This window comes from Carcharhinus amblyrhynchos, chromosome 18 (genome assembly GCF_965287045.1).
Source record: "Carcharhinus amblyrhynchos chromosome 18, sCarAmb.v2.hapA, whole genome shotgun sequence".
NCBI lineage: Eukaryota > Metazoa > Chordata > Chondrichthyes > Carcharhiniformes > Carcharhinidae > Carcharhinus > Carcharhinus amblyrhynchos.
This window is the reverse complement of record NC_137341.1, coordinates 41311288-41334381: the sequence shown is the minus strand read 5'-3', so window position 1 is coordinate 41334381 and position 23094 is coordinate 41311288. Positions and strand designations below refer to the sequence as shown.

Here is a 23094-nt window from a genome sequence, read left to right as displayed (position 1 = left end):
TTACACCTGAGGCCCCTGACACTTGAAAGATTGCTGTGCACTAGGCCCCTGCTGAGCTGCATGCTGATGATAGGTCTCTGGTCATTGCCACAAGAAGTCTGCTGGAGAAGCAGTGAAAGGTATGAGAACACATGGCAGAGATGCGCAGCTTTGTGCAGGTGAAAGAGGAATCCATGAAAGCCATGAGTTCTGCCGTGTCTGAGACCTATGAGCACATGATTTCCTCCATGGAGAGGTTAGCGACTGCTGTGAAGAGCCAGTCAACCATATGACTCATAGGCGCACTGATCTGCATTCCATTGCTCTAGCCAGTGGCTCCATGCAGCAGTGGCTAGGTGAGAGGGGGCTAAGAACCTGGACTTTCTCCAGGTACCACTTCTCCTCAGGGAGATTCTGTTGTGCTTTGCAAGGTCAGATGAGCCCATGTCTGCTGCCCTGGGAGTTTCCTCTCCTGCTGTGGCTATGGCAGGGATTTGGGATTGCAGTGACCTGCAATGGAGGGCAAAAGAACCACATTATAGTTGGCACAGTTCATCACAGCTCCGGTGTGCTCATATGCCACGCGCAGGTTGGATGCATTCCTATTGTTATGATGGCCATTCCAGCCTCAGCAATCATTACTCTTCTATGATCTGCAGTGCCTCTTCTCTGCAAGGTGGGCATTTTCACATCTGGCACTCCACCTTTGGTCTTTGCCCTGTCCCTCAAATTGTGGGTCTGTTCCTCCTGCTTGGTAATGTGCGGATTAAATGACATGTCACGTAACACCTAACCCCCGAGCCTGCATGCATTCCCCAAACACACATAGCAGCTATCTGTGGTATATGATTCTAAGCACTCACAAAAGCCGAATTGGCATAGAGTCACTGAGTGGTTACAATGCAAAAGGAGGCCATTTGGCCCAATATGTCAGAACTGGCTCTCCAAATGAGCATCGTGGCTTGATGCTATTCCCCTGCCTTTCCCTGTACCCCTGCATATTGTTTCTATTTAAGTAATTATCTAATGGCCTCTTAAATGCCTCGATTGGATCTGCCTCCATTTCACTGCCAGGCAGTGCATTCTAGATGCAAACCACTTGCTTTTTCTCACATTGGCTTCTTTTGCAAATCACTTTAAACCTGTGTCCTCTCATTTGTTTTGGCCTCAATTGTCAAAAGATAATGAGGCTGATCATGCATTCACCCACCTGGCTTGGTTGCCCACTTGCAGAAATATATTACTTGATGACAAACTCTTTGGTAACAAGCAGCTGTGCCACTTACCTTGGTGGATAGAAGCATTTTGTTGACCCTTTTCCCGCACTAGACTCGGGATCTTTGGTGGACCCCTTTTGCTCACTGCCTCTGCAATTTCCATCCAAGCCAGCTTGGCCAGGTGTGAGGGTCTTCAGTTCCCATCTATGGGAAGAAAACCTATCGCCATTCCCTGACAGCCTGGAGGGGAATCTGCAGGAAGGCATCGCTAAACTGTGGGGCTGATCTCCGTCAAGGCTCGGACATATGTGCAGTTGAAGGGGCTTGGATGTGATGGGGGAGAGGGGGAGTGGCGGGGAGTAATTTGAGGGGGATGATGGTGATGATGTGTTGCAACAAGAAATAAAACAAAGTGCTCATAAAATGGAAGTGGATGGGAAAGTTCTGGCGTGATGCTCTATTTGTCCAAGAGACTGTCTTATAGCCCATCTGTACCTGCTGCATTGTCACCTGAATTGCTGGATCCAGCAAAAGATGCCTACCCCATCACATAATCGCACATGTCTCCCATGCCCACTGCAGGCACTTTTAAATTTTAATTTGAATTATATGTGTGCCGGGTCGCAATGGGGCCGACATGCCACTTAATAAATTCGCTGCTGTGAGTCTGCAAGCTTCCTGAACAGCTGCGTCTCCTTTATGTTCAGGTATTAAAGCTCACACCTAACTCTCAATGGGGCTTGACCAGGGCCCCCGTCCCCTTGGCAACCTGATTATGTAGGCTTGCACTTGGAACAGTTCAGTCTAATTTCACACCCAGCCCATTCCAGGCATTTTGCATTGCTTAAATTAAAAGAGACAGTTTAAAACATAACTATGTCATAAAGGCTATTGGTCAAAACAGTATCAAGTCCCATATAATTTGAAAAAGCATTAAATGATTTTAAACTTTCCTGAGGCTAACCATTTGATCAAAAGTATATCTTCAGAGTACATTTACTCAATGACTTAAAATATGCTATGATTAGTTAAAATATTAAGTTGTATCTGCTAACAGAAGCACAAATCTAAAAATAACATGCACTTGTCAAAATGGGGGATTTTTTTTTTGTTTTCATCTGTGCCAATCCAGTCGAGCCATGTTAACTGTAGAACAGGTCAGAGCTGTTATCTAGCTCCATTTCTTCTGTCTAACCTATGTGTCTTCACACCAACCCCAAAAGAGCACTCACCAATGCAACATTATGATTTTTTCCATTTCTCTTGCCCGCACTGCTTGTGATCTATCTGATCAAACTGCTGAATTCCTCTATAGCGATCCCCTACAGAGACTTTCCTGAACTAACTTCATGCAGGATGCTGACATCTGGCAAAAAAGAGGTGTCTTTCACTCGCTGGTAGTGTGTGATCTGAATGTGTATTCTGCCAGTAAAAAGAGTTTTATCATGTTCTTCTTTACTCGCATATTAACAGAAAATTTTAAGGTTCCAATGCATAATGGAGGTTGAACAGGTCATTCACGATTCCCCACCTGGCTGCAGTGGACCCGATACTGTTATCAGTGACGAGCTGTAGAAACTCATTACTAATTGCTGATTCTGAGGGTCACTGAGTTCTTCCTTGTTCCACTGCAAATATGGTCAGGGAACTCTAACCTCCAGTTGCTCCTTTGCTATCAGAATGTTCAAATAGTTGAAAGTCATATTTAAATCTTCTCTCTCCAGTGGCAAAGCAAGTACAATATCTTGCCCTGAATTTGACAAGTGAGAAGTCCTCAATAGCTTGGTTGTTCAATAACCATTTTAATATACGCGCTGCATTCAGTGCATGGCTCCTTTGCTCTGCTGGAGCATGTTTTGAATATTTGTGCTTTTCCAAATGACCTATGTATTGCTACATACAAAACACAATCATTATCTCTCTGCTACTTCAGTGTGTTTTACAAAATCAGAAATCCAATAGGCATTGTTAAGATTCTATCTCCTTCTGTGAACCTGTGAAATGACACAATGACATTGTTGAAAAGATATAAATAAATACACAGATTTTCTGGGTAGTCTCAGAGACATCATTAGTAGCATTTTTATATTTTTATTTTTAATTTTGAAAATTGTAGATTTTGGCAGATCTTTCCGGCCGTTCACACCTGCAGGATTTTCGGGTCCCACTGCAGTGAACGAAGATTTGGTTGAGTGCCAAATTCTTCGTCCTTGCTTACAGCGGGAGTGGGGCATGAATGGCTGGAAAATTATGGCCCATTTGTTTGCTGGATTGCTGTTCTGAAAAACTGAAGTCAGTGGGATAAAAATTCACCTAAAGTCCATTTTTTGCATCCATCAATTAGATATAAGTTAAAAGTTAATTTATTAGTCGCAAGTAAAACTTACATTAACACTGTGATGAAATTACTGTGAAATTCCCCTAGTCGCCACAGTCTGGCACCTGTTTCAGTCAGTTCACCTGACCAGCATGTCTTTCGGACTGAGAGAGGAAACTTGAGCACCCGGAGGAAACCTACACAGACACAGGGAGAACATGCAGGCTCCACACAGACAGTGACCCAGTCCAGGAATTGAACACAGGTCCCTGGCGCTTGAGGCAGCAGTGCTAACCACTGTGCCACTGTATCTTGAGCAGGCAGACAATGAGGTAACAATAGGAGACATATGTATAATAAATTGTATATGCATGAAAGCTAGGAGCGGAGAGGGTGCTGGTTGGCTTTTGTGGCTATAGGGAATGCAATAGCCTGCTGGTAATGAAAGGCCTCTTTTTGTGCTATAGAGCTCTGTGACTCAATTAGGATATGTTTCCAGAGGTATATCAGGGTATACGTAGAGTGTTTAAGAGAGAAGAGAAAAGATGATGTAGCCCGATATCACAGACGCCCAAAAAGCAGAGAACCGTATAAATGGAGAACTGTTAGTTGAAATATCTGTGATTTTATAAGCAAGTTTTTGGAATATGCTGCAGGCTATCAAATCAGGCTATGAAAGAAAACAGAAAGAGTTTCCTCCAGGATAATAAAATGATTTTGAAAAAGAGCATGCTTAAACAGGAAGGTTCTTTAAATGGAAGATTCAACCAACCAAATATAAATTGGGAATATCTAATATTTTGTTACCAAGTGCACCAGGAAAGCCACAAGTGCTGATAAGTGACCTGCATGGCAGAATGACTGGAATATTGTGTTACATTTATAAAGTGGTGATTTTTCCATGGCAGAAACACTCTTTGTCCTTCTATGGCACATATACTAGATTATTTTAATCATGATGTCCAGTTGAAATTCCAGTTTTCTTCGCAAGCTTCATATAAACCTTGAAGTATAACTCAAAGCGTCTTCAGTGATAGGTTCTCCAAAAGAACTACAGCTTGTTGAAAACCTAAATTCTTTCTGAGATATTTTTTGGTTTTAGTGCAACATGACACAATTCTGAAAGCAGTTAGCTGAGTAGTAATGGATCAGAAATGGAGAACACTAAATTGTCCATTAGTGCAACAAAAGCCTCCTGAAGAAAAAAAAGCTAGATGTTACCTGCATTAAAAATTAAATGCATGTAATGCCTAAAGGTTTTGTTAGTCTGCTGTTTGGTGCAGTTAGATAACAAGATTTAAGCCACTTAACTAATCAAGAATACAACATATTTAAGACTTATCTGGATAGACATATGAACAGACGGGGAATAGAGGGATACAGATGGTTGGTCTAATAGGACAATGTGATTGACATAAACTTGGTGGCCGAAGGGCCTGTTTCTGTGCTGTACTGTTCTTTGTTCTATATATGTCCTGACACAAAATTTAACTTGTTAACACATTCCAAGTTTGCTAACTGGTATACTAAGAACAAAATTTTAAAGTTTGCTCATAATGACTTCGTATATATGAATGGTGTACTGCACCAAATATTCTAGACAGATAAATGTCAAAATATTTACAAATAGTAGGCACAATTTAATGATCACTTTGGTGTCCTGTCCACCAGCTGGGAAACTGGTGGCAACCTAGATGAGGCCATTTCCAGGAGACTCGATGGAATATAATACTAATCAATGATGGGTCTTCTATTCTAGATCCCTCTGTCCTTCTGGCAGGTATTCCATCAGGCAGAGGTTGATAGCTCGTGGGGTATCCACATGCTGTAGCACTGGTTAAATACCAGCTGCATCTCCAGGTTGAAGACAATCCTTGAGCTTTCTAGCCCTGAACTAATTCGGAGCGAGGCTGGAAGGTGGCAGGATCTTCACTTCCCTGCCCGACCAACCACCTACCCTCCACCCATTCCCCAAACTCAGTCTCTGAAGGAGGAATGATGAGACATTAAATTCTACCACATTTTGCACACACACACACACCATATGTGGTAAAGACAAATTGTGTAGAAATCTTTTAGAGCTGCTGGGTTGAAATTTCTTTATTGTGGATAAGAGCAACAGATCAGAAATGGATCAAATGTGAGAAGTAATCAAAATCTAATAAAATTCAGAAATTGAGCAATGAAAATCACTTAATTTTTCTAAAACCATCATGCTCTGCTGTATATTTTCCTCCCAAATTTAAATATCCAGCAGTCAAAATAAAATGTTTAACATAAAAACATTAAAAAATCTTAATTCATAATAACATGAATAAATTTGCTTGTCATATTTTGTGTTTTTGAATACCCAAATACACATCCACAAATACCTAAGCTTTTCTCAAAAGTCTGGGATAGGAGTTGATGGTTTCAAAGAGCTATTAATACCACAGTTGAAGGAGGTTTAAAATGGCTGTGTGTCTGTTTTTGATGATGTTGCAACCCTAGTGGCCCAAATCCTCCAATTTCTGGATGGTCAGTGACTGGATATACTTTAAAAGCTGCTGTACAGGACTTCATGTAAGACCCAAAGCAGTGACTCCATGAGAATTGCCTAAAAAGTTTCACTTTGCAATGGACAATTCCCCTGCCCCCAAAATCCTTCAAAGGTCAAGCTCTGAGTTTGAGTTAGAAAGTTCAGACAGTTCTGACTTACCTGGAAAGCATTTTAAAAGGTAATTTTTAGTTCACCTTTGATTACTTCTATGTTTTCAGTTTAGGCATGCGGTAGGTTTAGTAGTCCAGTTATTTATTTGGACGATTTTTGGGCTCTTGGAAGTAATACCATTCTTACAGTAGGGCTTGTGAATTCATATGTTATATGTGGAGCTGGGAGAATATAGGGTGGGCAATGGAGGAATGGCTGAATATGGGTTGAGGGGGATGGTGGGATTGGTTGGTGAGGGGTTGGGGCAGAGGATGAATGGTATGAATGGGATTGGGGAATAGGGTTTGAGGATTTGAAGGATGAGGGGGAGGGTGGGAAATACATTCAAATGTTAGCATATTTTGGAGAAACTTTGGAAATTCCTTTAGTCCGGTGTATCTGTGAACGGACAGGACTGAAATCAAACCTTTTACAGCTGTCTGCACAAAAGTTGGCCCAACTCCATTTCCAACCTCAGGTCTGTCAAAGTGGGCAGCAGATCCATCTTGAGACCAATTGTGGACAGCCTTGAGTCAGGGAGCGCAATATCACATTCCTCAGCAGTCTAGAGGTGGAGGCAGGAACACGATTCACATTTAGCCCCAACTCCTGATTCCCAACCTCACACAGTAAACTGGGCTCCAGGACTTTAAGGGTTAAATTAGTAACTTGCATTCTCTAGAATTTAAGAAGTTAATGTGTGACTTGATTAAAATTTTCAAGAAAGGTAGATAGAAAGAAAATATTTCCAAGTTGGACAGTCAAAGTCTAGGGGGCATAGTAAGTTGCAATGAGGAAATAAGAACTTTACAAATGGATATAGATCAGTTAGGAGAGTGGGCCAAAATGTGACAGATAGAGTTTAATGTGGGTAAGTGCGAAGTCATACATTTTGATCAGAAAAATGGAAAGGTAACTTATTGTCTAAATGGGGAAAGAATTCAGGGTGCTCCAGTGCAGAGAGATCTGGGTGTCCTCATTCATGAGTCACAAAAAACTAGCATGTAGGTACAGCAGATAAAAAAGAAAGTGAATGGAATGTTGTCATTTATAGCTAAAGGAATCAAATATAAAGGTAAGGAAGTATTGTTGGAATTATACAAGGCATTGGTGAGGCCACACCTGGAGAATTGTGCACAATTTTGGTTTCCTTATTTGAGGAAAGATGTAGTGGCATTCAGAGGAGGTTCACTGGACTGATTCCGGAGATGAGGGGTTTGTCGTATGAAGAGAGATTGAACAGTTTAGGCCGTTCCTCTCTGGAATTTAGAAGAATGAGGGGGGATCAAATTGAGGTATACAAGATGACAAAAGGTCTGGATAAAGTAGACGTGGAGCAGATGCTTCCTCTTGTGGGGCATTCTAGAACGAGAGATCATAGCCTTAGTCTTAAAACAGAATTGGAGATAAACGACTTCTCCCCAAGGGTTGCGAATCTGTAGAATTCGCTGCCTCAAAGTGCGGTGGATGTCAGAACAGTGAATAAGTTTAAGGAGTTAGACAGATTGTTAGTTAGTAATGGATTGAAGGGTTATGGGGAGAAGGCAGAAGAATGGGGATGAGTAGCATATCAGCCATGATTGAATGGCAGAGCAGACTCGATGGGCCAATTGGCCTAATTCTGCTCCTACATCTTATGAGCTTATGATAGTCGAAATATTAGGGAAAACCCTTTCAGGCAAAACACTCCTACAGGCAACGTTGGTAGAAGTTTGGAATTCTAGTCCTCAGACAACAGTAAATGCTGGATCAATTATTAGTTTTAAATCTGAGATTGATAAAAGTTTTGAGGGATATGAGGAAATGATGAGGTTATGGAGCTCGTCACAGATCAGCTGAATGCTGGAACAGGCTGGAGGGGTTAAATGATCTACTCTAGTTCCTATGTTTTGACTCATACCTAGAATAAATAATACTTTGAATGTTATTTGTCTTCTGAATTGGCCTGTCATCTAATTTACTGTGGTCAATTGAGGTAAGAGAGCTCCATTGGTTTATAAACTAAAAAGAGGAAGTGCGCGATGTTTTGCAAAGTTTATACTGTTTGACTGGAAAGTGGGTTTTACTATTTGAGAAATATGATGCAGCCATGTACCAGTAAGCATATATCACATCATAACTGACAGTGTATAATTTTATTAAAATTCTCTTGTAGCCAGTGACAGAAATAATGCACAATTTTTTTTCATTAGAATTTAATTGGAATTATGAAGCCCATGTTGTACACTGTTTTACTTCTGTAGCTGCCACTTGTTTCTTTCCCTTCCTTCTCCCCATAGGCAATAGCTATTCACACACAGGCTAATTTTCAATTACATGTCTTCATTATTGTTTTCCTGGCCCTCTGAACTCAGCAATTTGATGGCGATTTTTTTTATAAAAACTTTTATGGCAGACTCCAGTGATTTTTTTTATTACCTTAGGAAATCCTGATTACTTCAAACAGAATCAGATGGCATGCAAATGAGTGACACTTCCATTAAAATCTTCAAACAAGCATTTATTGGAATGTGATAACCTTCATAGCTCTGTGCTGTTCCGACCTTTATTTTAAGTTAGATTGTGAGCGTCTCCCTTTCCTTCCGGCTCAACACACACACACTCACACACACACAAAATAACTCTGGCTGAGATTAGTAAAGTCTGGGGATCAAACCTGGTACGTGAGGAGTTTTGACAGTAATTTTAAATATCTGTATAATTTGTACAGATGCAGAGTAACTTGTGCCACTTCCTGACCAAATTAATCAGAAATAAAACTTGTTAATTTTGAACGTGGTAAATGTGTGATTATGCAACTGCTATACAGTTTTCAGTACCATGGAGAAAATTAACCCTTCAACAGCACTGTCAAAATGTGATAAGCCAAGACACTTGGAGCAAACTAGCCGAATCTTATAGATAATGTAAGTTCGAAGTTCTATTTGTGCCAGTCAGTTTACCTCCACAAGAACAGTTTCATAATGATTATTAGCACCTCTAGGCTATGAGTGCAAACTTTGGGGTCAGGGTTCCAGCTTTTGATTATTATTTAGTATCTTCTGTTGAAAAGTGAGCATGTGGACAACAAGTGCGAATATCACTCATTTGATGGGAGCAGAAGAGATGATTCAGAGCTGCCACGATCTGATACGGAATCATCAACATTTAAAGATAAATCCAAACACCTTGCTTTGACCAATGGAACTATGCCACAAGATTTCACATTTTCTTTAAACAAAAGACAAACATACATATATGGAACACATTAAACAAAACAAATAGACTTAAGTTAAAATTATAGCTTATATCCACATATGCCAATCTCTTTGGTTTATTTCTGCCTTCCTTAAAAATTCTCGTATGTTACATAAGAACATAAGAACATAAGAAATAGGAGCAGGAGTAGGCCATCTAGCCCTTTGAGCCTGCCCCGCCATTCAATAAGATCATGGCTGATCTGTTGTGGCTCAGTTCCACTTTCCCGCCCTCTCCCCATAACCCTTAATCCCCTCTCTTATCAAGAACCCATCAACCCGCTTCTTAAAAATATTTAGCGAGGCAGCCTCCACCACTTCAACGGGCAGAGAATTCCAGAGGTTCACCACCCTTTGAGTGAAGAAGTTCCTCCTCAACTCCGTTCTAAACCGCCTCCCCTTTATCTTGAGGCTGTGCCCCCTAGTTCTACTGTCTTTTTTGAGCGGGAAGAGTCTCTCCACCTCTATCCTATCCATCCCATTCATCATCTTATACGTCTCAATGAGATCTCCCCTCATTCTTCTAAACTCTAACGAGTACAAGCCTAGTTTATTCAGCCTCTCCTCATAGCTCAACCCCCTCAACTCCGGTATCAGCCTAGTAAACCTCCTCTGCACTCCCTCCAGGGCCAAAATATCCTTGCGCAGGTGCGGCGCCCAAAACTGCACACAGTACTCCAGCTGCGGCCTCACCAATGCCCTATACAGCTGCAGCAAGACCTCCCTACTTTTATATTCAATCCCCCTCGCTATGAAGGCCAGCATCCCATTCGCCTTCCTGACCACCTGCTGCACCTGCAAGCTGGGTTTTTACGACTCATACACAAGGACCCCGAGGTCCCTCTGCACCGTCGCCTGCTGCAGTTTTTCGCCACGTAAGTAATAGTCCTTCCTACCATTCTTCCTACCAAAGTGGACCACCTCACACTTGCCAACATTAAATTCCATTTGCCATTTCCTGGCCCATTTGCCTAGCCTATCTAGATCCTTCTGCAGACTACTTCCCCAAAAGTTATTTACTTTTATGGGAACAACCATAAGTATGGCACCAGTGCTCTGGAAACTACCACTCCCACCTGAGATGTAGTGTCAGCCCTGGTCGGTGCAAGAATGCTCCAGAAGAGGATGGGGCAGCAGTGTCGGAAGAAGATGAATGATTTTCTTTGGCTCAGCCCCCAAAAGCTCTCTCAAAAAGAAACCAGGTGTGATATTAGAGGGCAGTCAAGTGACTGCATGTGACCATTATTTTTGATTTGATTTTTGATTTGATTTACTATTGTCACATATATTAGTATACAGTGAAAAGTATTGTTTCTTGCACTCTATACAGACAAAACATATCTTTCATAGAGGAGGAAAGGAGAGAGTGCAGAATGTAGTGTTACAGTCATAGCTAGGGTGAAGAGGAAGATCAATTTAGATGATTGCATTCTGATTTGGGCAGGGGGTGGGGGGTGGGGGGGGTCTCGCCAATGTGTCCCATCATGACCTCAACTGAAGGTATGTGATCATAGACATTACCTCAAAGGTGAAAGCGCCTGGTCCACACTTATGTAGATCTGTTGTAATTGGTGCTGACCAATGATGTCACACCGGTGCCCACTGAATATCTGGTGGGGGGGAAGTCCCAGAGAGAATGCTCACTAATGACATGCTAATGTATTAAAATGAGCTTTCTGCGACCCCGCGGCATGTTCCTCGCCACTCCGCTGGCAAGGGACCGAGAAGATTGGAACTTGGAAACTCATCAGTGCAAGTCATGCTTTCCAAATTTTGGGAGCATGCCACCATTCCCACGGAGAGTGCGGGCTCAGGATTGCACCCGGTAACTTCCATATTCTCAGGCTTTAGCTTTTGCATAAGGAACGCACTACAAAATGCACATTCTGGACTTATAGTAACCTGGGGAAATCCTGAGACATCAAAGAGGTATTCATTTAGTCAATGTAACACAAAATAAAACACCAACAGAAAGTAGGGTTTTTTTTCATGGGTAAGTATATTTTAATTTTAGTTAAGTAAAGGGATCAAGGTAGACCAGTCTATACCATCTGTATTCAAGCTCCTGTCAGATTGAGAGAGGTGTAATTTTGCCCTTGTGGTAACCGTGAGTGAAATATTTGGTAGGTCTTGATCCAGTTCCCATGTGGCATGAGCAACAAGCGTAAAGCTGTCTTTAAACTTGGCAAGGTGTACATTAACTTGGCAGTCTCACTCAGGAATTCAGAAGAATTGGCAGTTGAAGCAATGGCATGTTGGCACAGTGGGTTGTATGCATCTGTTACTGTGTTTGGCACACTGTTGGTCGAACTGCCTTCCCATGCAATACATGATCTTGGAGCATTTGATACTGTCACTGGATGCAAACAAAGCAGAAATATCTTGTTTTGCTTTACAGCGCTATTCCTTGCATTCAATGCTAGCTTAGAATCCATATTTGCAAGTACATTGCATGCTACCAAAATCTAGAGTTTGTTGAATATTGGACCATCTATACTCCTTACTACTTTTATTACATCACTTCTTTCTCTTTCCTGGCCTTTATCACATCATGTGACTACTAAGACTCATAGAAACATAGAAGATAGGAGCTGGAGTAGGCCATTTGACCGTTCAAGCCTGCTCCACCATTTATTACGATCATGGCTGATCATCCAACTCAATAGCCTAATCCTGCTTTCTCCCCATAACCTTTGGCCCCATTCACCCCAGTGCTATATCCAGCTGCCTCTTGAATACATTCAATGTTTTGGCATCAACTACTTCCTGTGGTAATGAATTCCACAGGCTCACCACGCTTTGGGTGAAGAAATGTCTCCTCACCTCTGTCCTAAATGGTCTACCCTGAATCCTCAGACTGTGACCCCTGGTTCAGATCCTCTGGTGAAGGTGGGCGGGCGGGGGGGGGAGAGGGAGAGAAGCCAGATCGTTGCCTGGTGGGGAAGGGAGGCAGATCAGGTCATTCTCTGACAAGGGAGGGAAGGTAGGTGGGAAGCCAGATCGTTCTTTGCGGTGGGGTGGGCGGGAAGAGTGAGGCCAGATCGTTCTCTGGGGAGGAGTGGGGGGGTGGGCAGAGGCCAGATCGTTCTCTTGAGGGAGAAGGGTGTTTGGAGTGAGGCCAGATCATTCTTGTGGGGGGGTGGGGAGTGAGGCCAGATTGTTTTCTGCGGGGGAATGAGGCCAGATCATTCTCCAGGGAGGGTGGCGAGTGAGGCCAGATCGTTCTCTGGTTTGTGGGGGAGGAGGAAAGCAGGTAAGATGCATCTCTGTTGGGGGAGGCGGGTGGAGGCCCAATCGTTCACTGATGGGGGGGATGTGGGCGGTCAAATGGATCTCTGGTGAGGCATTGGGGGCAGGAGGGTCCACTGCCCCTCTGCAGGCGATCAATGGGGGTAAGGGGGCAGAGGGTTGCGATTGGTCTGGGTAGCAGGGTGGGAGTGGGTGGATAAGGAGGACAGTGATGTCTGTGGGGGCCATCACTCGCGCTTTTTGCTCCTGAGCCACTTTATCCGCTTTCTGCAGCCCGGGAGTGACCTGACATGGGCGTGCTTTTTCAAATTTTTTTCTAACTACGCATGCGCAGTTCAGAGCTCTGATAATTTCGGGCATGCTAAGCCCCTCCCACAGCATGATTCAGACATGCAAATTTTTTTTCAGGCTAAACAGTAGTGAGGGCACCTGAAAGCAGATTTCCAAGTTGGATCTGAATTGCGCCCAGATTGAGCACTTAGAATGAAAATGGTAAAATTGGGCCCGATGTGCTACATGTAGAATGTAAGAGGTAATTTACCAACTCGGCTGATGGGTAATATCACTTTCCCAATAGCACAAATCAGAAATTCAGACATATGTAGAATCACAGAGTTTTACAACACAGAAGAAGGTGCAGCCATCAAACATCTATCTATTCTAATCCCATTTACCAGCACTTGGTCAGTAGCCTTGTATGCTGTCATGCTTCAAGTGCTCATCAAAATGCCTCATAAATACTGTGAGGGTTCTTGCTTCTACCACCCTTTTGGGCAATGAGTTTCTGATTCCACCACTCTCTAGGTGAAGAACTTTTTTTCCTCAAGTTCTCTCTAAATCCTCTGCCCATTAACTTAAATCTATGCCCCCTGGTCATTAAACCCTCAACTAAGGGGAAACATTTCTTTCTACCTACTGTTTCTATGTCCATTTTAATTTTGTACACTTCAGTTACGCCCCCTTCAGCCTTCTCTGCTCTAAGGAGAACAACCCCAGCCTAACCAGTCTCTCTCCACACCTGAAATGCTCCAGTCCAGGCAACATCCTGGCGAATTTCCTCTGAACCCTTTCTGGTGAAATCACATCCTATGTTCTATGTTCCAAATGGTACTAATGACATCAAGGAAAAGGAAAGTGCAGCAATAGTTTTTGCAATATCTCATAATCCATATTCTTCCGAAAGGATTATGTGAAAGATTATAAACTGATGTGTCTCTTGCAAGAGCTATTGTTGGCAATTTTCTTTGTTTTCTACCAGTTTGTACATTCCAGCAACTAATTGCACAGATTTCAGCTACATGCTTTATGGAAACTGTCAGGAAATCTTAAAAGAAAACTTCTAATAAGGAAGTTCATACATTGTGCTTTTTATTTTAGTTTTTTGTGAGCAGAAAATGGCATTTTAATGATTGCGTGGTATTTCTAATCATAGGTCTGTGTTTTAGACTTCTTCAAACCTAGACAAGCTATAATGATGGCCTACCTAGTCTTGAGAGTGTTCCATATTCTGTAGTAGCTGTGTCGTTAGAGCAGATAATTAGTACCCCAGGCAGTTGTGCTGCTTTATATTGTGTAGGAATGTTAGCGAATGGTAACAGTCTTTGCATAATACTTTATCTTTCTTTCTTGTACAAACTTGGAAAATGCATTATTCATACAACGCAAGAACCAATTTCACTGAGAAGGGGAAGCAGCATGTACATATAAAAAAATGACCTTATTTTATATTGGTTCCCACTGAAAAATGCTGACTAGAATATGCCCCCATACTCCAGTAGCCTTTTCATTTTAATTATTGCTTCAGGAGTCAGTATTTTAAGTTAAATTGGTACACCAAGCACAGTAGAATTTTATTGGCCATGTTCCATCCTATCACCAGGGGCCATTTATCAAGAGGCAAATGCAATTTTGCCTGCGTATGTTTTTGTTTTTGTTGAATTAATTCAATGAAATAACCAAACTTAGAAAAGGCTGATCAAGGGGTCATCATCAAACTCCCACTTTAGCCCTTCTAGATAGCGCTTATTTTTCCCAATTAAAAGCAAAATCAAATTTGTTGTGGCTATATCCATTTATCTGCTGCCATGATGGTGGGCTAATATATTATTGGAATTCCAAATTTCCAGTGGCAAGAAAAGCAACCCCAACAGCAGAGTTCTCTACCAAGCCAATTTGCTCAGCATTGAGACATTAATTGCTCAAAACCAGTTCTGCTGGGTGGGACATAGTTTATGTGCCAGACATCAGATTTCTGAAACAACTGCTCTTCTTCAAACTTAGTCACTGCGGGAGACTCCTAGGAGAACAGAGAAACACTTTAGAAGTGCTCTAAAAGCATCCCATGATGTTAAACATCCCTGCCAACTCAAGGGAGTCCCTCACTTGTGACTGATCAAAATGGTAAGGGTCCATCTAGGAAGGCACCAACCACATCAAGAGACTGCATCAGGAATGTGCAGAGGTGAAGTCAAGATGTTGGAAACAACCCATCTACCTAACTCCTCATGCACCACCTGCCCACATGTGGCAGAGTCCGCAAATCACGCATTGGACTTAATAGCCATCTCAGAATCCATTGAATTGGAGTGGAAGCAAATCATCCTTGATACCCAGAGACTATCTAAGATTAGAGGTCATTTTCATTACAGCAGTAGTGATCTGCCTTTGCTTTGAAGTGTGGTACCTGAATTGACCTTTGATTGATGACCTTTGGGTGGGATTCTCTTCAAAAATTCCAAGTGCCGAACTTGTGTAAAAGAAAATGGAGTAAATCCCACTGTTTTCTCCACAGGATTTTCAAAATGAATCTCCAACACTCTGTGCACTGCATAGTGCACTAGTGTGAATCTCATTAAAAATTAGGAGACAAGGTCTATTTTGCTGGAGAGGCTGGCAACATAGTGCTGAACTGGCCACCACGCATGTGCCAACCTATCAGAGCAGAGATTAGCGCATGCACAGTAGCCCACACTGCAGACCTCTTGATCACTGGCCAGCACAGAAAATCCCTATCGCTGCCCCTCCAACCCCCCCCCCCTCCCATCGCCTGATGTCCAGGCCAGTCCCAACCCAAATTAAGTCCTCCCCCACTAAGCTGGCCAGCCCCGACTGCTGGACTCCTTCCCTCTGTCACTGCCAAGTGTAGAGTGGCAGCGGGATTCTCCCATTCCTACTGATCTCCCACTCCCTGGAGGCCCCATCCCATATTAGACCCTCCCCCATGACTCTGCTCACTTGAGATTGCCCAATGCCCAGGAAGCACCGCCTCTCACCTGACCCTCTGGGGGGGCCTCCAAGACGCCCCCCTTCACTGCAGTGGGGTGGAGCTGCCAGCTCCCTGCTAGCAGGCAGCTATTGTAAACCCCCTCGAGCAGCCTGTTCTAGCAGCACAGCGGGCTGGCAGAATCCACCCTTCCCCTTTGTGTTTAAGGGGACTATCAGTGAGTTAACTGCAACAATGCTCTGCAGTCCTTGCTCTATATCTAACTCTGAATGAAAGATATAACATTTCTTTGGCATATAATTATAGTAATTATAAAGATTATTTATTAAACTTTATAAAGAAAATCCAACCTTCCTTGAAACAAAGGAATAAATGAAACAGCTTTTGTTGAACTGCTGAAAATTGGCTCCAAAGATAGGTGCTTCGCATCACTGACACCAGCATGACGTATACAGCATTTGTCTGCATATTGTCAGTGCAAATGTGACGTGCGCTCATTTAAATAAATAAATGGAAATTTTTTTTTCAAATTTTGAGGTAAGGTCAATTTTTACTGATTCACCCTCAGAAGATATGTCCCAAATTTTGTGGGTGGAATTTATTAAAGAATTTAGTTTATGACCCAAGTAACACAAAACAGGAGTTGGTTAACTTGACAAATTCTTGATCATAGAAATCTTGACTAGAGTATATAATGGCCAGAATTCTCCGACCTTGCCTGCAGCTCGAATTCTCCAGTCTCAGTACAGTGAATGAAGGCATGGCTGAGCGCCAAATTCTCCCTTCTCACTGGCAGCAGTGCTTGCGAGACTGGAGAATTCCGGCCCCTATTTCCACAAAGCTGGGCTAGCGCTTAATGTAAAAAAGGATAGCAAGCGTTTTTATAAATATATAAAAAGGAAGAGGCTGGCTAGGGTGAACATTGGTCCTTTAGAGGATGAGAAAGGGGACCTAGTGGTAGGGGATGGGGATATGGCTAAGGTATTGAATAACTTTTTTGTTTCTGTCTTCACGGAGGAGGACATGAATAATTTGCTGGGTGTTAGCGATGGAAAGGTGGTAGGACTGGAGGGTCTTAATGACATTACTGTTACTAGAGAGGCGGTGCGCGACAGACTGGAGGGGCTGATTGTGGACAAGTCCCCAGGACCGGATGGAATGCATCCGAGGGTTCTGAAAGAAATGGCGGAGGTGATAGTGGATGCCTTGGTGGTTATTTTCCAGACGTCGCTGGATTCCGGGGAAGTGCCGGATGATTGGAAAACGGCTAATGTTACGCCGTTGTTTAAGAAGGGTGCCAGGCAAAAGGCAGGGAATTATAGGCCGGTTAGTTTAACGTCTGTGGTAGGTAAAATGTTAGAATCTGTCATTAAGGAGGAAATTGCAAGGCATCTTGAAGGGAATTGCTTGATAGAGCAGACGCAGCACGGTTTCATTAAAGGGAAGTCGTGTCTGACAAATTTACTGGAGTTCTATGAGGATGTGTCTAGGGCGGTGGATAGAGGAGAGCCGGTGGATGTGGTCTTTCTGGATTTTCAGAAGGCGTTTGACAAAGTACCTCACAAGAGGTTATTGCAGAAGGTCGAGGGACATGGAGTTGGGGGTAGGGTGTTAGCGTGGATAGAAGATTGGTTGTCAAATAGGAGGCAGAGAGTGGGGGTCAACGGGTGCTATTCGGATTGGCGGATGGTGACTAGTGGAGTGCCCCAGGGGTCGGTGCTGGGGCCTCAGCTATTTACCATTTATATAGATGATCTGGAGGAGGGAACCGAGTGTAGGGTGTCGAAATTTGCTGATGACACCAAGATTGGGGGAATAGCAAATTGTGCGGAGGGTGTGGAGAGTCTACAGAAGGATCTAGATAGGCTGGGCGAATGGGCCAGGAAATGGCAAATGGAATTTAATGTTGGCAAGTGTGAGGTGGTCCACTTTGGTAGGAAGAATGGTAGGAAGGACTATTACTTACGGGACGAAAAACTGCAGCAGGCGACGGTGCAGAGGGACCTCGGGGTCCTTGTGCATGAGTCGCAAAAACCCAGCTTGCAGGTGCAGCAGGTGGTCAGGAAGGCAAATGGGATGCTGGCCTTCATAGCGAGGGGGATTGAATATAAAAGTAGGGGGGTCTTGCTGCAGCTGTATAGGGCATTGGTGAGGCCGCAGCTGGAGTACTGTGTGCAGTTTTGGGCGCCGCACCTGCGCAAAGATATTTTGGCCTTGGAGGGAGTGCAGAGGAGGTTTACTAGGCTGATACCGGAGTTGAGGGGGTTGAGCTATGAGGAGAGGCTGAATAAACTAGGCTTGTACTCGTTAGAGTTTAGAAGAATGAGGGGAGATCTCATTGAGACGTATAAGATGATGAATGGGATGGATAGGATAGAGGTGGAGAGACTCTTCCCGCTCAAAAAAGACAGTAGGACTAGGGGGCACAGCCTCAAGATAAAAGGGGGGCGGTTTAGAACGGCGTTGAGGAGGAACTTCTTCACTCAAAGGGTGGTGAATCTCTGGAATTCTCTGCCCGTTGAAGTGGTGGAGGCTACCTCGCTAAATATTTTTAAGACGCGGGTTGATGGGTTTTTGATAAGAGAGGGGATTAAGGGTTATGGGGAGAGGGCGGGAAAGTGGAACTGAGCCGCGACAGATCAGCCATGATCTTATTGAATGGCGGGGCAGGCTCGAAGGGCTAGATGGTCTACTCCTGCTCCTATTTCTTATGTTCTTATGTTCTTATATGCATTATAAAATTTAAAAAAAAGTATAAATTTTTAATTTAGTTTTAACAAACAACCAGGATGCCTTAGCTAAGGGAACCTAATCTGAAGCTTTATGAGAAACTTTCTCACAGCATTTTCTGCAGAACCTATCACAAATTCACAAACATTAATAAGGTGATAGGTGTAGAGCCAGGAGCTGGATGTAATCCGTGTCTAGAGTAACAGAGAATCTAATTATCCAGTTTAAAGTTTTTAAAGTTTATTTATTAGCATCACAAGTCAGCTTACATTAACACTGCAATGAGGTTACTATGAAAATCCCCTGGCCGCCACACTCCGGTACCTGTTCGGGTATACTGAGGGAGAATTTAGCGTGGCCAATGCACCTAACCTGCGTGTCGTTTGGACAGTGGGAGGAAACTGGAACACTTGGAGGAAACCCACGCAGACACCGGGAGAATGTGCAAACTCCACACAGGTAGTGTCCCAAGCCAGGAATCGAACCCAGGTCCCCAACGTTGTGAGGCAGCAGTGCTAACCACTGTGCTACCGTTCTGCCCAATCCAGGCCTGAGTATGGCTGTATTTGATGTCCGTATCCAGTATAAATCTGCAACCAGCAAATTATTTGATATTGCAGTTTATCCTCCAAAATGAATAATGTGGGATAACCAGTATGGCTGGCAATGGCATGAACACTGTGTTGTTTAAAAAAGCAAGCACAAAATTAGTTAAGCTCAACAATGGTCAAATAACTCAATCAATTTACCTAGCGAGTAGCTGAAAGTTACAGACCAGGGAATGCAATGTCTAATTTGTAAATTCGGGATTTTAGTTCAAGCATCAGTAGGATGACTGAATTTGGTTTCAATATCTCCAAGTTGAGGAATTGAAAATCATTAACATTCCACTCCTGAACAAGATCTAATTGCTTGCTGCAAGGCGTATGTGTGTTAATAATGTTTTTAAGACAGTGGGATCAAAGTTCTCTTTCCCTGTTCATTCGACGTAGTAACCTACTGAAACTCTAGGCTCGCACAGGCACCACTTGGACAATGTGCATGGTGTGTGGGAACTGTACACCTTCAGATGGAGTTGGAAGTAAATTAGAGCAGAAAACAGCAAGCACACATTATGCTCCTCACAGCTTTTGAAATTGACTTTCTTTGAAGTAAACATTTTCTGTCACTTTTTCTATTGAATGGTATTTTTCAAAAACATCCTGCTGGGTTTCTAGCACAATAACAAGTAGAGCAAATGGTGCATGCATATTCTTAAATCATATTCTGAGCGAAATAGAAAGGGATTGTAACATATTGTGCAAGGGAATAGGAGCAATTTAAAGATTAAAGAAGATTTGATCCTTCGTCTGCGCTAAATTAATTATTTAGATGCAGTGTCAGTAGGGGTGTTGCAGCTCACCTCAGGGAAAATCATCCCAGATTTTCACACCTGATTATTGTCGGCAACCCCTGTTGAAACTGTGTGTTTGTCAACATCAGGTAATGAAAAAATTGGACTGCATGGTCAAAAATCTTGCACCTGTTCCTTGTGAAATCATGGGCTAAACATTATGGTGAACAGATGGCTTGGCCTACCGGAAGCAAAGTCAACGTGGGGCAGGTCAGCTGTACGTAGGCCTGTCCTGCAGCCAAAATGCATGTGGACAGGCTAAACGAGGGCTGAGTGTGACTTATGGCCCCTCACCGGGGAGGAAACTCTGCTGTTGGGAGCTGCCGGCCAATCCAATATGCCAGCAGCTTCATCAGTCCTGGCAACGCCAAGTGCCGGGATTGCAACGAGGAACAAGAAGAAGGAGCAATGGCCTCTGGAAATGGGTAGGTCTGAGGTTTTAGTCAGGGAGTGTTCGGGCGAATAGGGAAGAGAGACGTGGAGGAGTGGAGATGGCGGGTTTAAGGCTGCAAGTGGATAGGGAGAAAGGGAAGACTTTACCTTAAAGCGGTCACCTTCCAATCTGAATAGGTCAGCCCCCAAAGATAGAATTTCCCTTCCTTCCTGCCCTTTGAAGAATTTATTTTAAAAATTGGGCGGCCCACACCCACCCGACAGTCCATGCCAAATGTTTTATGGCACGTGCAGCGTATCATTGGCTTGGTAACAATTCCAGTGGGCCCCCAAAAGGGAAAAACAATTTGGACTTGTATTATTATGCCATTTTACTGTTTTTTCCCCTCTAGACCTTGATTACCTATCTAATGATAGTGGGTGGGCTGCTGATTTTGGTGTCCTGTATGATGGGGGTGAACTCAGGGCTGGGTGGGAAGGTGGTGGGGTGGGAACCTGCCCTACTTTATGTGCACTCCCATCAAAAGCACACCTAGTAGAGGCATGTAAAATGCAGGCCCATAGCCGAGCAAGGAGCGAATAACTTCAGGAGTGAAAATTGACGATCATGAAATAAAATGTTCATAGAGACGAGGAAAATTTTTAAAATCAATTTATGAACACATTATTTCACTGAACAGTTGGAAGATTGAAACTAAATGCGACAGTATTCTAAATGAAAATTTATCTTGGGGCTGATTATCTTTCCAATACCTGTATTAAATTGAGCTATAAATCAAAGCAATTTGCAGGCACTTACAGGACCCGAGAACCTAGCACATTGAGATGAGATAGGAGTTTTTTCATCCTCTTAGAGGAAACAATTGCAGGGCTATGGGGAAGGAGCAGGAGAATTAGAGTAATTTGAAAGCTTCTTTTGGCTTCTGGTACTTGGGGTCACCACAATGCTGGTTGGTCATCCCTTTTTCACCTCCTCCTGTCAGTCACCCATTCCTCTTCAAATCACACTGCACTTAAGCTTGTTGCCACCCCATCTTGCTTTCTGGTCTTAGGTCTTGCTGTTGTTCCTGGCAGTCCCATTGCCATCATTTGTCTTACCACATTTCCTCTCTCCCCCTCTCTTTCTATAATAGATGATCATTCCATTTCACTCTCTTCTCAGATACTTCCTTCAATACTTCCACAATCTTCATTGGTTCCCGATGCTGGCCTTTCCCATCACTCTATGATAAAATTCCTTTAATATAGGGCTTCTGAAAGTTCTATTCAATATGGAATGAATGCAAGTAGATAGCAAAAATTAAATTGTAATTTCCCAAAAAATAGCATTAAGTAAAATAAACCTTGCTTAGAGATATCTAGAACTAAGCATCTGTAGGAAATAGAAATTGCACATTGGTTCTGAAGAGTTGCTGTCTTCTGGTATCAAAATATGTGATCTGCATTTTAATATCGAACAATTGTGCCTTATTGTGTAAATTTGGTTATACCATGACTTTCAGCCTTGATTAAACCGTTATAATACTGTGTGAGTAATTAATTGAATATAATTAATGCTGACTAATTCCTTCTCATTTTATTTCTTAGGTATTACAATGTTTCTTTACCTCTATATTACCAGATTGATGGCGATGAGACTCCATTTATTTGCTCTCTGCCACGGGACAATGGCATGCAGAAATGTCAGGACCTTCCAAATTTGAAAGAAAATGGAGTTGAATGTTTTCTTAGCTTAGATTCTTACAACCACCCAAGATATAGCCTGGAAGTGAACAACACAAGTGGCTGCATAAACTGGAATCAATATTACAATGTGTGCAGAACCGGAGATGTAAACCCACATAAGGGTGCCATTAATTTTGATAATATAGGATATGCCTGGATTGCTATTTTTCAGGTAAGGTCCCAAGTCGTGAATATTTATCATTTGTTTCCTTTCTGGCATTGTATAAATAAGTTACTCTGATTCCAATTTAATTCAGTGCCTTTTAGCTATCATTTGACTAAGTTCTATGATTTAAGAATGTCTTGGCAATATCATTATAATTGTGATGAAAAAAGGAAGCAATTAATACTTACTTTCGAGTAGGGTTGTGAATAATGCTGTTTCGTTAGATCCAAAACAAATTTGGCTATTCTTGAGATATTGCTTATGTATTTCTGCCCTTAATGTTATTCATGCGAATTGCCACTAATACTGTGAATGACTCTAGGACACAAGCTATCAGTTCCAGGGGACTTGTTAGTCTTTGATCCTATTAATTTTCCAAGTACCTTTTCTCTAGTGATCGTGATTATTTTAGGTTCTTCCCTCCCTTTTGCCTCTTGATTTTCTAATATTCTTGGGATGCATTCTGTATCTATCACTGTGAAAGCAGATACAAAAAAAAGTATTAAAAGCCTTTGCCATTTCTTTTTTTGCAATTATTGATGACCTATTCTCACCCCCTAAGGGACCAATGCTTACTTTGCTATTCTCTTCCTTTTTATATACTAATTGAAGCTTTTTCTGACTGTTTTTGATTTTCTTTCTAATTTTATATCATATTCCAATTTCTCCTTCTTCATTATTCTTCAGTCATCCTCTTCTGGTTTCTAAAACTTTCCCAACTTTCTGGGTTATCAGCTTGTATATCTTTTCTATCAATTTGATACCATCCTTAAACCT

The 23094-nt window shown here is 42.6% G+C and overlaps 1 protein-coding gene across 1 annotated transcript in view; it reads left to right on the top strand.

Annotated features, from left to right (window-relative positions):
- Nucleotides 1–23094, top strand: part of cacna1ha (calcium channel, voltage-dependent, T type, alpha 1H subunit a) — a 252931-nt gene that overhangs the window by 33801 nt on the left and 196036 nt on the right. The window contains 1 exon segment of the mRNA XM_080206889.1: nt 22014–22323. Within this exon segment, the coding sequence (XP_080063015.1) occupies nt 22014–22323 (310 nt within the window).